The 20,877-nt window shown below is 38.3% G+C and overlaps 3 protein-coding genes across 11 annotated transcripts in view; 2 read left to right on the forward strand and 1 right to left on the reverse strand.

Annotated features, from left to right (window-relative positions):
• LOC105229179 (guanine nucleotide exchange factor DBS) overlaps positions 1-9,425 on the reverse strand; it is a 166,443-nt gene extending 157,018 nt beyond the window's left edge. Inside the window, exon 1 of one of the 2 annotated variants that reach the window (XM_049453840.1) lies at positions 8,625-9,425. In XM_049453840.1, the coding sequence (XP_049309797.1) occupies positions 8,625-8,961 (337 nt within the window). In that variant the 5' untranslated portion in view covers positions 8,962-9,425. The remainder of the gene's footprint in view (positions 1-8,624) is intronic. The other variant, XM_049453841.1, reaches the window with a different exon arrangement.
• Positions 9,426-13,719: 4,294 nt separating this feature from the next.
• LOC105231209 (glycogenin-1) overlaps positions 13,720-20,877 on the forward strand; it is a 36,614-nt gene continuing 29,456 nt past the window's right edge. For all 8 annotated transcript variants that reach the window (XM_049452444.1, XM_049452445.1, XM_049452441.1 and 5 more), the window contains exon 1: positions 13,720-13,872. In XM_049452444.1, the coding sequence (XP_049308401.1) occupies positions 13,866-13,872 (7 nt within the window). In that variant the 5' untranslated portion in view covers positions 13,720-13,865. The remainder of the gene's footprint in view (positions 13,873-20,877) is intronic.
• The window catches only part of LOC109579193 (uncharacterized), a 38,619-nt gene continuing 31,469 nt past the window's right edge, over positions 13,728-20,877 (forward strand). Inside the window, exon 1 of the mRNA XM_011212389.4 lies at positions 13,728-13,872. Coding sequence (XP_011210691.1) covers positions 13,866-13,872 — 7 coding nt within the window. The 5' untranslated portion in view covers positions 13,728-13,865. The remainder of the gene's footprint in view (positions 13,873-20,877) is intronic.

Genomic DNA, 20,877 nt, shown 5'->3' on the forward strand with positions numbered 1-20,877 from the left:
GGTATTTGAATAGCTCGGCCGGCAATCCATCAGACCAAGCCGCTTTGTTGTTCTTCAGACGCGTTATTGCTATTCGAACTTCGTCTTGGTCGGGCATTGGAACGTCTGCTCTATCGTCACCGATTGAGGAATTGGGTTCACCATCTCCTAGTGATATGCTTTCGCTACCATTCAGCAGGCTGGAGAAGAGTTCCCTCCATAATTTCAGTATGCTTTGGGCATCATTCACTAGATCACCTCTGGTGGTTCTACAATAGAACGCTACGGTCTCGAAGCCACCAGTTAGTCGCCGCATCTTTTCGTAGAATTTTCGAGCATTATACCTGTCAGCCAGCCTGTCAAAATGCCCGAACATCATTTGACAGAAATATTTGAAAAAATTCGAAGGAAAAGGGGACTTTTGGAGTTAATCATAGGCAAAGATTTCTATACCTTTAACTATTTTTTGCAAATATCTTAAAAGTTGGAGGCTTCTCGCCACTCAATATAAAAATCAAAACAAATTGCTTAAGTGTAGATGCGTTCCGTCTTACCGTCTTACAACAATCTATTTCTTCATCCGGAAAACCAAAAATAAAATTTCAAACGAGTGCCATTTCCATCGTCAACAAACGAATTTTCTATTTTCAGGCATGAAAAGTTCAAACGGAACACCTGCATTGCCCAAACTGCAGGCCAACTAAACTTTATGGAACCATTAATATTTGCGCAATGCTTCTAATTAAGTGTGTACATAATTTGCCAAGCGTTGCGTCAATGATGACTTCACCTCCCAGAATACTTCGCCCAAACAAACTAAATTTACTTCGATAACTAAGGAGCTATCCAAAAATGGCCTGACTGGTGGGCTAAAAGAGTTGTTTTCGAAGAACTTTGACAACTGCGAAGCCGAAGTATGTGAGCGGTAAATAGCGCGTAACTAAACGAAGATATTTGGATTGAAATCGGGAAAATGAAGATATTCAGAACTTTCAGAAGAATTGGGCAAGAACCAACATGCGACTGTTGCTGCTAAAAATATGCCTCCAACTTGCGGCTATTTGCAGACGCGGAAATGCGCTTCGCGCACGCAATCTTTCGTGTAAACATAGTCTGGACCTCGTGGCGCGTCTGCTCGTATCTGCTGAGCAGCCGAAATGCAGGCAGGCGGAAAATATTTGGCAGCAAATGCCAACTTTATGAACTGAAAGCGATGAGAAATGTGCCGCTTTGCAGTGTGTTGCTGAGTGCGGCACGTGAAGGAAATGGTGGGAAGAGAGGTGTTTAAGTAAGTAGTGCGGCAGTGTAAGGACAGATGAAGTAATGCAGTGGATTTATGCTCGCTTCATTTCGTGAGTGTCTTTTGGCCCATAAATTTCGGACAACATGAACTGGTTTTGCCATATTGCTGCTGATAATTTCGAAACTATTACATAAGTAATAGGAAAAAATATTTTAGAACATTAACTAGAGCGCAAGATAAATACGAGGAAGGAACAATGCCCAAATTAATTGGGGTTAATGTGCAATGACATGAAGTCATTTTAGTGAGTGCTCAGAAGGTATTAGTCAAAGAGAGTGAAAAAGGAAAATACATATTACTATGTAGGGGAAATACTACATAATACCTTACAATAATGATAACGATTATAACGGGTGTTCCAAGTAGAGGTACCTAATTCAATAGCCTTTATTGACAGATAGCCCGTGTGGCGTCTCAAGCTGTCATGATCTCGACCGGAAATCTCGAGCTGTTTGAACCATTCATATCAACTTAGTCTGAGTAGTATTAAGGCTTGGTTGTTAGCATGCATATTTAATAACGCCTAAATATCCACCATGCCGCTAGAAGGATCATACATATTGAGGAGTTATGATGAAACTTTCCATCCTTAGCCCCTGAACGCAATCTAGGGCTGCTTATTAGTTATTTGCAGCTAACCCTTGTATATAAAGGCCTTTCACTCTCTGCAACCTGTGCCTCCAGCTGGGGACTTCTAGATTTCCCAAAATGCGGAAAGCTAATGGATAAAGATTTACTAGGTTCTACTTAATAGTCTCTTAGTAGTAAATTCACCGCGATCTATGCTTGAAGTGTCTGCAGATACCGTTAAGCTCGTCAGAATCTGAATACGAGTATGGACAGCTGGCTGTATTAGGATAAGGTCTGCCTCAAGTGGTATGTGCCTTGAATAAGTTGATTTTCTTTCAACCGGGAATATAAGGTGTTTCAGATATATGTTAAGAGAAATACCACGAAGTCTCTCTTTCAGCAAAAAACAATTTGAGTTTTTATTGTCTATGACTGTCGTTACCGAGTTAAGGACATCTTGGCTGAGTTGTGTTTTATGAAAAGATTTGATAATAGAAAATGTAACCAGTTGAACGATGGTAAGAGAGTGTTGCCTCTGAATGACCATGACAAATGCGTCGCTTGTTTAACAAGTTATTATTTGAAAAGTTAGTTTGACAGCTTCATTTACCAACAAGTCCGCTTTGCTGGGCAAACTCAAGGTCGTTTTGTAAATTACGCACAAACAAAAGCGCTGCAAGTGCTGCACTTCAAAGACAGCAAAATGTGAAAATTGTTGAACGAAGTGGAAAGGAAAGAAAAATTATATGGGAGATATTGTAAAAAAGAAAAGAAAAGCCCGCTGGGCAGCAAACCGAAACGGAAACATTTGGAAAATTGTTGCAAAAAGTCAGTGCAACATGCCACAACCGCAGCACAGAGAGCGCGAGCTCATAACAAGTGGGAGGAGGGGGAGAGAAAGACACCAACTATGTGTATATGATACTTTGCTATGAAGGCACGTCAATTAAGAACAGCGGGGTGTGACGGCAAAAGAAAACTGCAAGACTAAGCCGAATGAAGCACGAAAGTGGCGGGCGAGTGGAAAAAGTGATGGAAAACTGCATGTGGACAGACACAAATGAAAATATTGGAGACATCTCAGCCAACTGCGGGTAAATATATTTTTGTTTGTATGTGTGTGTGTGTGTGAGACTCAGTGCGCCCATTGAAGTGCAACTACGACGCTTCGGCACACATACACGCACACAGCGGCACAAAAAGGCATACAATTTAATTGCACATTTCCACAAGCATATAACGGTTGTGAAGACTATAAAAGTATGCTTTGTTGCACACACACACACATACACACACCAATGTGCGCCAGCAAAAAAGTAGCTCTCGAGAAATTATGTTCGCCTTCTTGTTTGTCAGATGATTTGCATTTAGTACCGAAAAGCATGCGGCAAGTGCAGTCATAAAACCAAAACAACAACTACAAAAACAATAAAAAATACACATTTGGAAAACTTAGAATGCAGTTAAAAGCACTAAAGCGTACAATGAATGAAAATGAGCAAATGTAACACAAATACGAGCGTCTGATTTCTGAATTGCATTTGCGAGCAGCTTACGCACTCATACGCCCCGGCGGCCCAAATAATGTGTTATACCATGTGTATATGTGTATGTGTTAGAAGAGAGTGGTTTGACATGTCGGACTTTTGGAGGAATTTGCTTTTTTCTACGTGAAAAAAAATATTTTTGCAGATTTATATGAAGAAAACCGGCGGGACCTTAGAGTCAGATAGAACGCTATGACCACCTTTGAATCCGATCGATAGAGGAGGACTTTGATTTCATTATTTCTTGCAACTTTGGTTATTGTTGTTTGATTTTCGTCAAATACTTAATCGAAATGTTGAGTCAACCTTGGATATAAGTCTATACTTGGAAAGACCAGAGACCAGATCACAAAATATATTTTTCATTCCACATAAGATTTGGGTAGTCATACCCTTACAAAGTACAGTTGAAGCAAAAACTTTGCTTGATAACGAGTTTTCGAACACCGTATCAGGAGAATTAAGTATTAAGAATTGCTATACTAAGTTTAGTCATAGTGAAATGAGCACTGGAGACGGTGAGTGCAGTGGACGCCCAAAAGTGGTTAGTACCGAAGAAAACATCAAAACAATCCATAAAATAATTTTTGATGACCGTAAAATGAAGTTGTTCGAGATAGTAGACACGCTAACGATATCAATGTATACATCATAATGTTTACGAATACTTGGATATCAGAAAGCTTTGTGTAAAGTGAGTCACTCGCGAGCTCACTTCTTACCAAAAACAACGTCGGGTTGATGATTCAGAACATCGTTTAGAGATGTTCAACCTTAACGAACCCGAGTTTTTACGCCAATATATGACAATGGATGAAACATGGCTCCATAATTTCACTCTGAAGTCCAATCGATAGTAATCCGAGTGATCTGTACATAATGAACACACTCCAAAGCGAGGAAAAATGTAATAGTCACCAAAAACGGTCGCATTTAATGAAAAAAGAAAGAAAAAGAGAAGTCAGAGAAAACAATAGCAAAAATCCATGATTTGGGCTGCAATATGCTTCGGCATCCAACGTATTCTCCACATCAGGCCCCAGCGACTATCTCAAAAGAATGCTCGTTAGAATTTAATTTTCGTCGAATTAAAAGATGATGTCCGCAAATCTAATACGACTGTGTTAACTGACGTTGAGCAACGCCAAAATGCTCGTCAGGTTTGAGCAAGACCTATCCAAGTCGTTTGACACCAAACGAGGTTGCAGACAAAATGACACTCTTTTGTTGTTTTTTCTGGATAAGCATTTGATAGTTAATGAAGACATATCGACATCAGGTATCTCCTGACATCAGACAAACAGTCACCGTATTCGCTACATCGCTTGCACGGTATTGTTGACAGTCATATATTTGAAGTCCAACACAGAATCACTCTTTCTAACAGATGTTACTTTGGACTGAATGTGGAATTAAAAAGTAAAGTCCTCTTTCGATGTACAGAGCCCAAACTCTATAAGTCTCTTAACGTTCACGTCCTGCTATATGGTGCGGAGGTAAGGAAAAGTCAGCATTAGGAGTTTTCGAGAGAAAGGTGAAGAGAAGAAAGACCTGCCTGCACTTGGTATCTTCAATTGGCGCCAAACATATAAAAGAAGAAACGGCTGGTGCGCTATAGTCAACACAACTATAATAGCGTAAGCGGTTAAAAAGACACTCAAAATCTTTAAAGTCTACCGACTTAACTAGCTGACCTCGTGGTATAACTCTGATTGTATGTGTGCAACCACCCGCGTTGCGAGCAAATAAAACCATGTCAAGCAATAAAACTGAAAAAGTAGCGCATCTTTTTATGACTTTTGTGTCTCTGCTGCTCACATAAACACATAAACTACAAATAGCTACATACAAATCTCTACTTGTTTCTTAGCCGTGTATAAATATTATATTTCACCCTCAGCAGAAGTCAAACACCTTTGAGTGCGTTCGAGCAAACCACTGCTAAATGTGCTTAATTACAGCCACTAAAGGCCAATAACTCGTTGTCAATGACACACCTCATCTTCGAGTCGCTGAACCGAACGGTAGAGTGATGATTATTCTGCTTAAGCATTTTGGCGCGCCTTCAGGGAGTTGCTTTTATACTTTTCTCTGCAAAAATTCCTTCGTTTTGTGTGACTTCAAGTTCTTACCGCTCCATGACAACTATAGGAAGAACAAAATCAATACGAAAGGCCACCCACTCACATGTAATGGAGGCATTTACGCCCTTAACGGCAGTCATTGTCGCTCGCTGAGTGCTTGGCGTCTTATTGGCGGTCTCGAATGACATATAAAAAGAAAGCGGAGGAAGTATGTGATATGACATACACAAAAAAGGCAACACAAAGAATGCAAAAAAAGAAAACGCTGACAGTGCGACTTTAGCGTTTAAGGCAGACAATCGTCTTCAAGCTGTTTCCGGTATCCTTTATGCTTATTATGCGTCCTTAACTGTGGTTATGCAGCTGCAACATGGGTACCCTGTCGGAAAATGCTTACAGGAGATGGAATGTATAGCAATTGAAAATATTAATAGTAATCAATTAAAGCTTTATTTTAAAATTTAAAAACGTCTTGGCGCTTCTATTTGATAGAATTATATCGGGTATAAACCCAGGCCGTTTTGAGGCCAGTATTTTTTAAGTTATTCAAAATCGGCCTAAATGTAGGCAAGGATAGTGAAGTTTGACCTTACCACCAGCCGTGGTTGTTGTTGTAGTCGAAGGGGAACAGCATCAAAAATATTATATATTTGTTTATTTTTTTGTTTTATTCAACAGGAAGTATGTTCAAAGATGATCGGATGATTATAGCCACTTCCCAGCTTTTCGATACCGTTTCTCTAGTATGATTTGTTCGTTGCCTCAAAATAGGTCTCAGTTTCGGCGATCATACTTTCATTGGACTAAACTTCTTTCCCAGTGAGAGTTCTTTTGAGATCTGAGAGCAGAAAATAATCGACACGTCACTTAAAACACGATTTAAAGATCTTTCAATAATAAATTCTGAGCTCCTACTATTGTATCTTATTATGAAATATTGTTACTGCCAATATTTATTTATAAATTTTTGCAAAAAATTCTCTTTGTTCCTACAGGGAACACTCTTACAAGTAATTTTTGCGAGTGTAAGTGCAAAAGGGTTAAGATGCTTCAGCGCTATGACAAGACGTGTTCCTTTGCGAATGTCCCTTAGTAACTTATACAAAACACTTACATATATATGTATATATATGAATGAAAATGCATAATAATTTAGCTCGGAAGCCACTGAGCAATGAAAACAGTGGCCCTCCTGAAGAAGCCATTGACTTTTAATGATTTACTGCGTTGCTTTAGTGCAGTATTCTTAAAGTGTTTCAAACATTTAAGGAAAGTTAAGGACTTAAAGAAAACTATTTAAGTTACAATAAAATTTTGGATACTGAAGATATATTCGTAGTATGTAGAGCTAAACTTCAAATCACTCGATAAATATAAGTTCACGAAATTATTTTGTGCAAGCAATGCATAAAGCAAGAAAAAAGCTATCTTTGACCGAAGCTACAATACCCTTCCTAATATTTTTATGGCATATATAGGGCATACAACTTATCTTGAATGGAATCTAAATGTTTAAATCATCTGATCTAAACAATATGTCCGGAGATTGTCGTGATCCCTTGGATACCAAATTTCGCGTACATACTTTGTTAAATAAAAAAGGGTTTCTTACAAGGGTTAAAGTTTAGTCGGTCAGCTTGTTGCTGTCAATTGTAAGCTGCATTAGTCTGATGCTCAAGTTGCCGATAAATGAGTTTCTTCCTACAAAGAACACTATATGTTTAAAGTTTCAGATATATATCTAAAAATCTGGACTACTTCGCGTATATACAAACTGTGCGTCAGTCAGAATGACCTTAACGACTCATTCTGATATCGAAGTTACCGTTATAATATTTAGCCCTTATCTTACCACTGTGTAATTTCGAAAGAGAATCAGAAGATGTTTACTGACTTAACCTAAAAGGCTCAAAATATTCTATATTACGAGTGATCCAAATAGAGCCTTTTTGACAGATTACGTTATTTCATCATGAAAAGCCTTAGGTCCAAGCAATGTTTACAAACCGTTCAACTTTATTATGAAATTTTACGTTCAAAAAATAATGTGTTTCGTGCGCTTCGCTCAACTTATGGTCAACATAATCGGTCTACTAAGCGTACTATTCTCAACATCAACAACAATCTTCAGAACCAGAATTCATTATTGGATAATCACTGAATAGACCACGTCCAGCACGTAGTGAAGAAAATATGTCAGCTGTAGCTGAGTGCGCACACGAAGTCGACTCGAAGCCGTTCGCAGCAAATCGGACGTAGGGACGGATCGTACTGAACGACGTGTAACGTTTTACGTCGAGATCTTAAATTAAAAACGTATAAAATACAGCTTCTGCAAGAGCTGAAGCCGTTCGCCCTTCCCAAGCGACATCGTTTCGCTCTATGGGCTCTTGGAAAGTTCCAAGAAGATCCGACATTTTCGACCCCAGTTTTGTTCAGCGATGAGGCCCATTTCTGGCTCAATTGGTATGTAAACAAGTAAAATGTCCGCATTTGGGACGAAAAGCAACCTGAAGAGATTCAAGAGCTGCCATTTCATTCAGAAAAAATAACGGTTTGGTATTTTTTGTGGACCTTCTTCAAAAATGATGCCAGTGAGAACCTATCAATGAATTTATTGAGAGAACACTTCGTTCAGCACCACCAAGATAGTCTGATATCTCAGCGTTAGACTTTTTTCTGTGAGGACATGTAAAGTCTCAAGTCTCAGCAGACAATCCTGCTTCAATTCAAGCCTTGAATTGCTCGAACGAGTCATCGAAAATTGGACTCAATGGATGGACCAAGAGATAATCTTTTAAAAAGCAATGTTCTTTCGAAAGGATAATAAACATTCCGCATTAAATGGGAAGTTTCTGTATCTTTCTCTTTAAAAAAGTAAGGAACCTCGAAATGGATCGCCATTTATATACCTAAATACATTTGCATAAGCATTAACAGTGTACCGTTATTATTATTTCCCTCAAACCATGTTGCACATACATACATATATACAATCTAAAAGTCAATAAATAACTTAGCCACAAAAAAGTTTCCTAACTACCAAATGCAATTAGCGCCACCCTCGACTACTTGTCGTAATACCGCACACTAACTCTTGGATACATACACATACATACGTATATAAGCATATAAGCTCACCTGATAAATCGGATATATCCAAACAACTCGAACGGCTTTTGGTGCGTTGCAAGAGTGGATGTTGTAGTGGCTGTTGTTGTTGGGGCTGTGGATGATTTATCGGCGACTGATTGACAGCGCTGCCATTTGCGGTGATGCCACCGAAAATATTATTACAAAGGCTATCAGCGCCCGCATTCAAAGGCAAGCCGCCACCACCGCCGACGCCACCGCCATTGCTGGAGCCCGAGCCGCTGCTGCACCAGTCCGCCTCCATGGCTTTGGATGCGCTGCGCTTGAAGTGTTCCAGGAAATTATCAATTTGCTTTTCAATCGAGTTCGATGGTGAATTTTCCATAATTGCGCTTATGCATAATTGGAACGAACGTCGAAAAGAGTACTTGGCTTGATTTGTTTGCTTTCTTTTACTTTTTTGCTTTTCTTTTGAGTATTCTTATGTACTTATGGGCTGCTTGCTGGCATTTGAAGGCAGTTAGAGACGAATATCGCGTAACTATGTCACAAATGCTGCTTCTTCTACAGTTGAAGGTCAATTAACTTCCACTGCGTGAACTTTTCGCATGCGAACGACGCATAATAGACGCCCACTTGGCGGTGCCACTCGTACCGAGAGGGTGGGTGGTTAAGGCGCTGGCGAGCGCAGCAGATTTAACTTGGTCTACGCTGTGGCAAGTAGTTGCTGTTGTTGCTTTTGCTACTTGGCCAGTTTCGGAAAGACCTTGAAGTGAGTATTTATAATGAAATTTGAATTTTTCTATTTTATTTCACAATTTCCATAGACTCTTCTTATATGTTATGAACTTCTGAAACACATTAAACTGGCAATCACTTTTTATGAACTTCTGAAACGCACTCACTTGGCACTCACTTTTATATGATTTATTTTTTCATTTAACGTATCTTTTCCTATTACATCTTCTAGATAATTACTGCGCACATATTTTTACACGCTTTTGCACTCTTGTAATTGCTTTCAAATTCAATTACTTTAGGGTTATACTTCTTCACATTTTCAACGACACTTTTCTTCTAACTTTTTCACAAATTTTGTTATAAATTTTCTTCGACGTATGTATTTTCCGCAATTGCGACCTATTGACTCGTATGAACTTAACCCTCGTACCACACACGTCCTTTTACATATACCGAATACACACTCACGACACACCGCACTTCAGTTAGGCCTTGTCGCGTCGGCTTGCATATCCTTCATATATCCACTTTTAGGCGCGAGCACTCGTTTCACTATTTTCTCTGCGCGAATTTCGGCTTGCTAATCCATACTTTTCCAAGGCCCAACCGTTTGTGAGCGTAGCTAGCGTAGAACTGAAGTCACGGCGCGGCGAATCCATAACGCTGAGTGGCGAGCGATGTAGCATGCAACGGCGCACTGCAGACGCCGTCGACTTTTTGCACACCCCATAACCCCCGCCTATTGGTTTTCCAAATATTCTATAGATTTTATTGTTGCAATGGAAATTTATGCCGCGCCACCGCCGCTGCTGCTGCTGTTGCTGCATGGCTGGGTAAATACGGAACCGGCGTTGAGATGCCAACGCTACACGTGACTCTAACATTGCTGTGGGCAGCGGGGTGAGTACAGCAGCAGCGTCGTATGGCGTCGACAGTTCAGTCAGAGCGCATCGCATTTCTTCGTTGATTTGCGGTTTGTTGTCTGCGTTGCTTCGGTTTTCATATTTTCTTTGTTTTTTTAGTTTTCTTTCTCAAGACGCTTCGCCTGTGTAATTGTTATATTTGTTGCTGTCATTGTTGTGGGTGGCCGAAGCGTAGTCATGCGCAGTGCTTGTGTTCGGCGGGCGAAAATTATCAGCTGTGCGGCGAGTTTCATATGAATTTGTAATAGATTGTGAATACAGAGGGAATTTTACAATGATGTCGTTACCAGTCGGTCCCACTTTTCTTTAGCTCGGCCTTTTAATTTTCCAATCCCAGTTATAGTTGAGTAGCTTATAATCGGGTTCTAATTCTGACTAAATGGCTCCGCTTGGGCTCAGACTATAAGTCAAATATCATTTCATCATACATTTTTCGACATTCATAAAAAGCAAGAGTATTATAGCAGGGTGGGGTATTTTCCCTGCCTCCTGTTTTGGATCTTGGTAGTTAACGACCTTTCAGTAGATCCAAAGCGAGACTTCCGGGAGTCAGCCTAAGTTGACGACGTTGTCCTTCTGATTAAAGGAAATAAAATGGCTTTATTTACCTGGAGGTATAAGATCCCAGACGAGAGATCTCATCTGGAGGCTAACGTCTTCAACTTGTAGATATGGAGAAATATCAAAGGCTCATTCTTGATAGAAAGCTTTGATGGAGGCTAAACATTGAGGAGAGTTTAAGGAAGACATCCGCTGCCTTATATAAAAAGCTCGGGACTGCCTTCGAAGTTGGTGTGATGGCTATGTGAAATCCTTGTTAAGCCAATAATGTTTTAAGATGTTTTCGCCGGTGGATCGTTCAGAAAGCCTGTACTCATTAAGGAAACGTGTTCAAAGAGCGGTTATATTAGGCATCACTGATGCACTGCGGACTACACCCGCAATAGCATTCATTGCCATAGCATCAGTGCATCAACAGGTGTTTTACAATATTACTACAAAGTGTGCTCTTAGGCTCAGGAACGATGTGTATATGAAGGGGTCCGAAAAAGGACGTGCCGAAATTCACACCTCTTTCAAATACACTCCTGAGAACTTAGATCACTGCGTGACAGAAAGCACTCCGGGTGGCTTTTTCGAGGGATATGGAGGATTGGGAGAAGTGGATGGAGAAGAGCTGCAGTGAGCTTTCTCACGGACGGGTTAAAGCTGGGAGGATACTTTTTCTATAAGGAACTCTACATCTATCTTAACGTTAAGCTACATGACTCAAAACTCTTCCAGGAAGGCGAGCATTCACTCCAACTGCAGGGTGAGCTAGCTAACTGTGCGTTCAAAGCTATTAGGGGAATATCTGTCTTCTCTAGAAATACTATTAAACAACTGATCATCAGAATCCTTTGAATGTCTGTTCATAGCGGAATAGCTGGCAACTGCAAAGCCACCAAACTAAACAGATAGTGCAATCTTGCCACGCTTATATCGAAATGGGAATGAGTTGGATCTCCATTGGCATCTTGCGTTCTAATACTGTACCACGCTCGCTCAGTAGGCGCTGGTTGCTGATCCGCATCTGTGCGATTGCAAGATCCGTTTAGCCTAGGATGGAACGCAAGAGATTATCTGAATTATTCGCTCTTCGCAAAGTTCATCTTGCCGCAATAATTGGGGTTCTTACTGGACATTGTCTGATAGGCGTTAATGCAGTGAACTTAAAAGCATTGACGGACAGAAGTTTTCAAAGTTATATGGGGGAAGGTGAGGTGGAAACATTCAGTCACTTTCTTCTCCTTTGTCCAGCTATTGCAAGGCTGAGAATGAAATCACTCGGCAGTCTGGGCAGGCGAACCTAGGGGCATAGCCGAAACAGAAATTAGCCGCCACAATAAATGTGTGATCTATTAGATAGCGTTTTAAGCTGTCCAACTGAGATCCCCGTCAGGATCGATCTCTTAATTCTAAACTAAGAGTATTCTAAAAGTAATTGTAATCTCGAAGGGATCTTACAGTATTTTCTTTCGAACTTGTCTTATCTATCCTCGAAAAGGAGAAAAGGATTGAAGTAATTATTTTTCAAATACCTATCAAAATCAAAAATTCAGATCAAACCTGACCGACGAAAATTTTTTGTCTTTCCTGGACTTCGTTTAAGTCTGGTATAACTTGTTTTGAATTGGATGACATTATCTCTCTTGAAAATGCAATATATCTGACAATTTGATTTCGATTAAGAACGAGTTTACATATGTTATTCGAAATTTGTGCGAATCTGGGTCTCGTCAGACGTATGTAGATCTTAAAGTCGTTCTTGTTGTTGATGTAGCGGCAGAAAAAATGATGATATGCTGTCGGGTTGACAGTACTTGGCTCGAAAAAAAATCCGGGTTCGTTCCGGTTACGTAGACCCGACTGTATGTCACTACTTCCAGTTGTAGAAAATACTTATCCGCAATCTAGAGGCCTCAATCAACCGAGGCCGACTGATCGCGCATTGGAAGAGTTCGATGTTCCATATATTTCTGTTTCAAAAGCTAATTCAAAATTATTTCCTATTTATCACTTTTTATCGAAATGATTTAACTATATTTTTAAGAATTTTAGTGATACTTTTTAATAAATTTTTTATATGTTTTTAACAGCTGTTTACAATTATATATCACTTATTCTTTATAGAACTCTCCAGAGCAGAATATACAACCATTTCAATTGCTTTCTCTTTCTTCAGTTCTCTTAAACCACTCTCTTTGTACTAACGACTACCTTTGGGGGCCGCGCTCATTCCAAACTAAAAAAATAATTGAGTGCATTCGGCTGCGCTAACTCGTCGCTAGAAAGTCATCAGCAACAGCATCCATCAAAGATCTTCAACACACATCTCTTGGCGATATGTTGCATAGGCAGAGGCGCCTACTGAGTGACTAAAAATCATGCAAAACATACCCCCACAAGTGATGGCTGCCGTACCGAGACTACAACAACAAGAAGACAGAGTAGCAGCGACAGCGTTAGCAATGACAAAAATGCAAAATCAACAACAAAATAACCAAATAAGCAGCAACAAACAAATGTACGCTTTTAGAATTCGACTCACTTTCGGCCATAAGCGAGGAGACACAGCGCGCTCACAGCGCCGAAAACCAATACAAGTGCGCTGACACATACATGTTCGCCAGTGTGGATATATGTATAGTGAAAGCATGCAAAATGTCTATAAAAATACAACAAAAGCATTTGCTCGCTACGCCAAAGGGGAGGTCTAATCGCGAGATGGCTGGCTGTACGCGCTTTGCTGCAGTCGAACGGCACAATGCGAAATCAGTTTCTCGCCGCTCGTGTACGGAACAACAACGTAGCTAAAAAGCAAAAGCACAAGTGAAAAGCGCCACAAGCAAAACGCTGAGTAGAAGACTGAGTAGAACGGGTCATAAAGACAGGCAGACAGTATAGTCAGTCAGTCAGTTGGGCAAACGCCAGCCACCCCAAAACACGTCGTGTGAATTTTTTACAAAAAATACGAAAAAATAGTGCTGAAGAAAAGTGAAAAATTTGTTCAAATAAAAAACAAATAAATAAATAAAATTAAATTTTTATACAATTTAACAACAACGACAACAGTTTAAACAAAATGAGCAGTAAGTTCCAGCCAAAGTTGTTGAAGAACTAAAAGCAAAAAATTTACTAGAAATTTAAAAAAGATTAAAATCTAATAAGAAACGCACGCACGTTGCAAGCTTTAATTTATTTTTATATATTTTTTTATTAATTTACAACTGCAAATATCAGCAGCGCATAAGAGTAAGCGAGAAAATTGCCAAAAAGAAATAATAGAAAAATCTCGCAAGCGAAATGTTCAGCAGCGCAAAAATAAAATATAATAAAAATTAACAGTTAATAAATAAATAAGAATTCGCTGAGTAGAAATCTGAGTTGTATAGTAGTTAGCAATAATGAAATATGAGTACAAAGAAATAAGAGTAACAATAACAAAAACGTTGTTGCCGGCTGTGGCTTAGTTGTCGGCGAAGGCTTTGGGGCACACCTGCACATAGATGCAGTTGCTTGCTTAACGAATTCCAAGACAAAACAAATTGCGAGTCGAAGCTGCGCCTTATCAGCCATTCAGCCGTGTCCCTACTACCTGCGCCACCTTATTAATATAGTTATTAGTGACAATTATATCACCATAAATATTTTTTGCGCACACCCTTAGCACGAGTCACCTCCCAAAAAATTTTAGGCACATTTAAAAAAATCCAAGGAAAAATTTTGTAAAAAAAATGAAAATAATTTTATTAAAAAACAATAACAGTTTCATGAAAAAAAGTATAAACAAATTTTGAAAATTGTTTCAAAAAATGTATGAAAAATTTTATTAAAAAATTTTTAATGAACAATTTTATGAACAAAAAAAATTTTCTCCGAAAAAAAATTTTTATGAAAAAAAAAAAAATTTTTGCTTTGAAAAGTGCAAGCGTGTAACCCTTTATCACACGTCCTTTTCTCCTTTTCCTCCACCAATCGCCTTTGTAGCCATGCGACGCCACTTAAATGCCAAAGCAGCTGCCTGTAAAAGCATTGAAACCGCCAAACCGCAAGCAAATTAATTTATAAACTTCATTCCCTTTTGCATTTGTTGTTGTAATATTTTTTCCACATCAAACAGTAACTCCAACGTGGAGTCAGTGCCGCTGTTATCAGCGTGTTGTCTGCATTTTTTTCTTCGAAACGCATATGTTCTTTGCATTGGTAGCAATAGCGGCGACCTTAAGTGACCTTCAGCATGTATGCCGCCTGCAAGTCGCAGCGCCAACTACAATTTGAGAACAAAAACAACAAACAATTTCCTGTCTCTTCTGCTCTCCATTTGTGTCGGTTTGCGCTCGCTCTTAAGCTACAACAACAGCAACACTACACTATACACAACAACTACTCACACTATAAGTTTTCTAATTTTATACGAAATTTTTCTAAATTCACATGCGATTATTTTTCGCGAGCATATGCATTCGAGTGTTCTTATTGTTGTTGTTGCTATACGTCGTGTGTTGGGTTTGCGAAAACTTGTAGAAATGGACGTCATTGACATGATTTATATTTATGTTTTGCACATATTTCTCACACACGCACACACACATGCAACTACAGCGTATAATGTGTGGCCAACGCATGTGCCTTGTTGTTGTTGTAACTATTTTTAATTTAGAAATTGTTCATTATTGGCTTTAATTTTGAGGATTTTTCCCGTTTGACACCCTTCAAATCTGTCACTCACGTCATGTCAGCTTGATTTTTGACAATCAATGCGGTCAAGTGTCAAATGTGTCGTCTCACACACTTTTTTGATGCATGTAACTCTCTCGCGCTTTAACTCTCTCATGCCGATGCGCATTACTCTTTGTTTTTTGCTCCATGCATTCGCATGTGCTCTCCGTTGGCTTGCCTCCGCTCCATGCCTTTGCATATCACGTTTCATATTTCCATTGATGATTCGAATTATTGAGGTGCTGAATTTTAAATGTTTTAAATAAGCGTTCCGGCTTCAGCATTGTCTATTCACAATCTTTCATACATATAGAAATATATAAATGTGAAGGTCTTTCGTATTTTTTCACTGATAAGCGGTGATACGCACGTAGGGGGCGCCACTTTCTGATTAGCTGCTGGTTTTGTAACTCGAAAGATTGCTGCAAGTGCATCTGAGTATTTTATTCTGAAATTTTATAATTATGTTCTACTGATTTTTTAAATTTAAAGCGTCGCATTCCTCAATTTACTCAAGCAAGGAACTGAGCGATATTATACTGTTATTATAAATTGAAGATTTTTATCACTTTCACGAAATTTTTTCCTAATTTCGAAACATTTCTCTAAGTGTCTACTCGCTGTGAAAAAAAGCAGAAATTCATTTTCTCGAGATTTTCTTAAAACAGGCTCGAGTATGGACGAAAGTCATAACTAAATTTCGGAAAGGAAGTCTACTTTTATGGTTAGATCGATCGGCATTTTGTTTTTTGAAAATATAGATCTGATTTTTACGTGGCGGGTCCCAAACTCTGGGTACAACCCGGGGGAGGAATGTTTCGCCTTCTCACTTTAGCTTGCTTTCAAAATGTTGTTTTGTTTGGCTACCCAGAGAGCTTGAGCTATATATAAAATAGTCGTTTTTGGACACTCCCAAGTGAATGGCTTCATCCTCTTGAAAACTTGTTAGTTTTGAAAATGTTCAGTTCTTTATTCCGAATCGGTGACCTAAGTTGCAAAATGTCATCTCTCAATTCGATTCATTTGCCAGTATCTGGCATCTAAAATCTTAATACCACTTTTCTTTCAATTCAGTTGATTCGATCTTAAGCTTATCACAAGTTAAATTGTCTTCGGAACTAAATAAGAGAATTATACTAACTCTAAGATTTCTTTCCTTTTATTCTTTTGTTTATAAAATATTATATAATTCGAAAACTAGCTGAAAAAAATATTTATTTTCCTTTGATTCAGTTTTAGTCAGACCTGAGTATTTACAACCAGAGAATATTGATAAATTATAAAGAAACTACAGCGGATCTCCGGTAGTTTCTTTCAAAAACGACTTTAGCGGTGATCACTATAACTTTAAACATGATCCTCTGATATTGAAAAACTAAACAGATCTCGTTAAAGTAATATTAAATTTTGCAATTGGTAGAAGGAATAAGAAAAATAAAATTTCTAAAAACAAAAATCGATTTTGACCAAAATTTCGGCTTTCATTAAAAAAAATTTTTGTCGGTGAGAAAAACTCTTTGATTAGGTACTAAAAAAAATATATAGGCAGCTCGTGTTAAAATTTGAGACTAATCGGCTTAGCCATTTTCCATCAAACGGATGATTGGTCATCGACTTTGAAAGCACCATTTTGAGAAAAACGCGTTTAAAGTTTGGTCTTGTACTTCCAAGAACTCTGAAACGTATTTTCAAGTTTGTGTGTAACTTCGAAAATATTCACCGGAACGATATGAAATTTTCTGTGTATATTCCTAAATATACATATGTATGTACATTAAGAAAATAGAATAATAGAAATAGATTTTTTGAAAATTCTAACTGTATATAACCCCTTAAGACAGAACTTTATATTTGGAGCAAATACTCAGTATTTTGAGTCGCCTTTTCTATATTTTATCGCATGATTTCCAAAAGTAATAATATTTTCATAGTATACAAATATTGGAATCTTTTTTTTCAAAAATAATATTTTTTCATATGCTAAAAATAAATTTCAAAAATGAAAAGCAAAAAAAAAATGCATTAAAACGTAAAAACAAAATCACCTGCCATGAGTATTTGATGGCAATTTATATGTATATACAAGTATGTGCTCGGCATTTTCCATGCAAATGTCAGAAGACATCTGTTTGTAGTTAATTTCACAATTTGGAAAATCTGCGCTGTGTTTTCAAAATCGCTGCGCCACATTCTCATTAGGTGGTATTAAAGGTGATTTCCACTGCTTTATGGGTAACTAAATTTAGCAGCGAAAATGAATTGTAGTTTTGAGCTTTTGAGTATGACTACATACCATAGATATACCTGCTTATAACAGATGAATATATACACATACACATATATGTATGGAATATATACGTACCTCACCTCATATTCACATAATCTATGAACATTTATACTTGTTTTGAAAATAAAGCACCGTCTTTATAAACATGAGAAAATTCTGTATTTTCGGTTTATTACTCATGATATAAATTAAAACAACAGTTGAAGGAAATTTTTTATAAAAAAAAAATGAAATATATAATTTGTATCTAAATGCAGCTGACGGTGTTGAAATTCGAAAGAAAAGCGATTTTTGCTGCAATATTTTTCTTGGCGAGCGGTTAACTTATGACCGCTTATTTTCGGGAATTTTTCACTAATTTTCGCTTTTGTTTGAAATACGCCCACTGTCAGCGTTTCGTGTCGTAGAGTGTGTTGAGCATTTGTATAAAAATATATAGCATATTAGAAGTGGATATTAATATGTATAGATCTTATATACAAACACTTACTATATGCTTTAATATCTAATAGAAGTCTTCAATCGAAAATATAGGTGCGATACCTTAGCTATTCGCTTAAATTTTGTTATTTTTTAATTTCCTTACAACAATAATAATAACCGAATGATTACCATACTCCCGCCCAACCGAAGGGATACATTATGAGTAACGTGTGATCCATTTTAAAGTTCCCCAATTTTTAAAGAAAAACTTCAAATTTAATGTGGAATATTTATTATCGTTCGAAAGACATTTCTTGGTGTTGTTTTTGACGGCGGTTACGTCTCAGGTGGTCCATGCGTTGAGTCTAATTTTCGATGACTCGTTCGAGCATTTCGACTGGCAACGGGCGAATGACACGCGTGATGCTTCATTCCAAAGCCTGAATCAAAGCGGGATTGGCCGCATAGACTTTAAACTTTACATTTTCCCACAGGAAAAAGCCTATCGGTGTGATATCATACGATCTTGATGGCCAATCGATCGGTCCAACACGTGAAATTATCTGCTCACCGAAGTCTAAGTCATCTAAAAAATGAAAGAACTTATTGAAAAATACCAACCCATACAATTACCTCATGCATATATTCTTAAAATGTCGAAAAACTGATAGCAAAATCAAAAATAGTGCCACTTAAATGGCGCCCACTGTACTTGCAACTGGAAATGACACACAATGACTAAAGAGTTACAAACGCTTCTGAATTGCGTACCCACTTATATACATAACGGTGTATATAAGCATGCACTGTCGCGCTGATTCACATTCTCTACAAAACACACTCACTTGCCACCGTTGCCACACCACACGGACGGGCAGCGCGGTGCAGCGCAGCGATTGCACTCGAACTACTGGTGAAATGTGGCACAGTGCACAAGTGCCTACAACGCAGTTCAGAAGACATTGTTTCTGGTATTTTTAGCGATCACCTCCGCCGCACTCCCGACTTCGGCCGCCCGCGCCACGCCAATCGCATAGCGACGAAGATCGAAGACCGCTGCAGCGAGCACAACCATGCAAGCGTGGCGAATCAGTGAGGCGCGGAAGATAGGCAGACACAAGGCAAAAAAGTAATCGAAAAGTGAGAAAAAATTTTAGAAAAACTGCAGGAGGACGCAACGACATTCCACCACATGCAGTTAATGGGAACCCGTTTGGTCCCTAGACTTTTGTGCGCAGACAACCAAACAGATCGACAAATGAATGCGCCACATAAATCTCAGCTTTGGTGTGCGTTCGTATGTAGGTGTTGTTGTGCTGCCGGCGAAATTGCCCTCGCCGGCGAATATAACAACAATAAGAACAGCAGCGACAACATTTACCAGCGTGGTGACAGTGGACTACGTAGCTGGTGCAACAGTTGCCACTGCCACAGCAATGCCGGTTTCAGACGTTGCCGGCAATGACGCACAATTTTATGGCCTCGCAGCCTGATCGCGCGGTCGTGGCGGTTCATTGCAATTTTGCAAAGCCGCTTCCACTCGCCGGTGCCGGCTAAATTTACTGCCACATACTTGTGTTTGAGTGTGTGTGTGTATGCATTTCTTTACTGGTGTTGCAACAGGCATGTACGCTGCCTTAATTAGCGGCAGACATTTTTGTTTTATTTTTAATTGCAAAAAATTACAATTTTCTTCTGCCTTCATCGATCATTGCACACATGTGGCAAGTACGCTGATCTGAGGGCGTTGGCGTTGCCGCGCGCATTTTCTTTTCGACAAATCAAGTTTGCCCACATGCATTGCATTTCAAATGGCCAACTGTCAGTTCTGGTCTGAGCATAAAAATATTTTTTTGTTTTTTTGTAATAAAAACACACACATGTATGAATGCATACACATATGAATAGGGGAATCGTTATACATAAATATATATTCCAACACAGCGTAAAATGCCTAATTGACTTTCCTGACGCATGCAAAATGTTTAACACTTTTATTTGAAATTTTGTAGAATGTTCTTAAAATGTTTCTCGACACAAAATTTGACATGAAAAATGCGCGAGCAAATTATTGCTTGGAGCCATTTAATTTGGTTTGCCGTTGCTCATGCGATTTTTCATATAAAACTAAAAATAAATCAGCGCTTTTTAATAAATTGCCGTTTTGTTGTTGTCTCGTTGACATACTAACGAGCTGCAAAATTATAAAATTCAAGGATAAAGCCATTTGGCGGCGAAATAGTCACACTTGGAGACAGTAAAAATATTTTAGTCGCACATTTCTTCAAAAAAATTCTCTTGGCCAATTTTAGAGTGCATTAAATTGAAAAATTTTGATATTTAAAGGGGTGAGATATTTTTCTAGAATTTTGCAATTAAATTGAAATGATTTATGAAAAAATAATAGTTTTTAAATTTATTATTAATGGACGTATTGTATTTTTATAATTTTTCTAAAGTTAAATTTGCGATGCATTTTGGTGTATTGTGTAGGAGCATATATGTAGACAGGAGACCATTTTTGTAGATAATCAATTTCTAGGAGGATATTTTTTTGTTTTTATAATATTTAGAGATTTCAATTTCCAGAAGGATATGTTTCCCGAAAAATATATTATTCCAATATCCGAGAATATAAATTTTTTTCAAAAATTTTTGTAAAGAT

The sequence above is a fragment of the Bactrocera dorsalis genome, chromosome 3 (genome assembly GCF_023373825.1).
Source record: "Bactrocera dorsalis isolate Fly_Bdor chromosome 3, ASM2337382v1, whole genome shotgun sequence".
Classification (NCBI taxonomy): domain Eukaryota; kingdom Metazoa; phylum Arthropoda; class Insecta; order Diptera; family Tephritidae; genus Bactrocera; species Bactrocera dorsalis.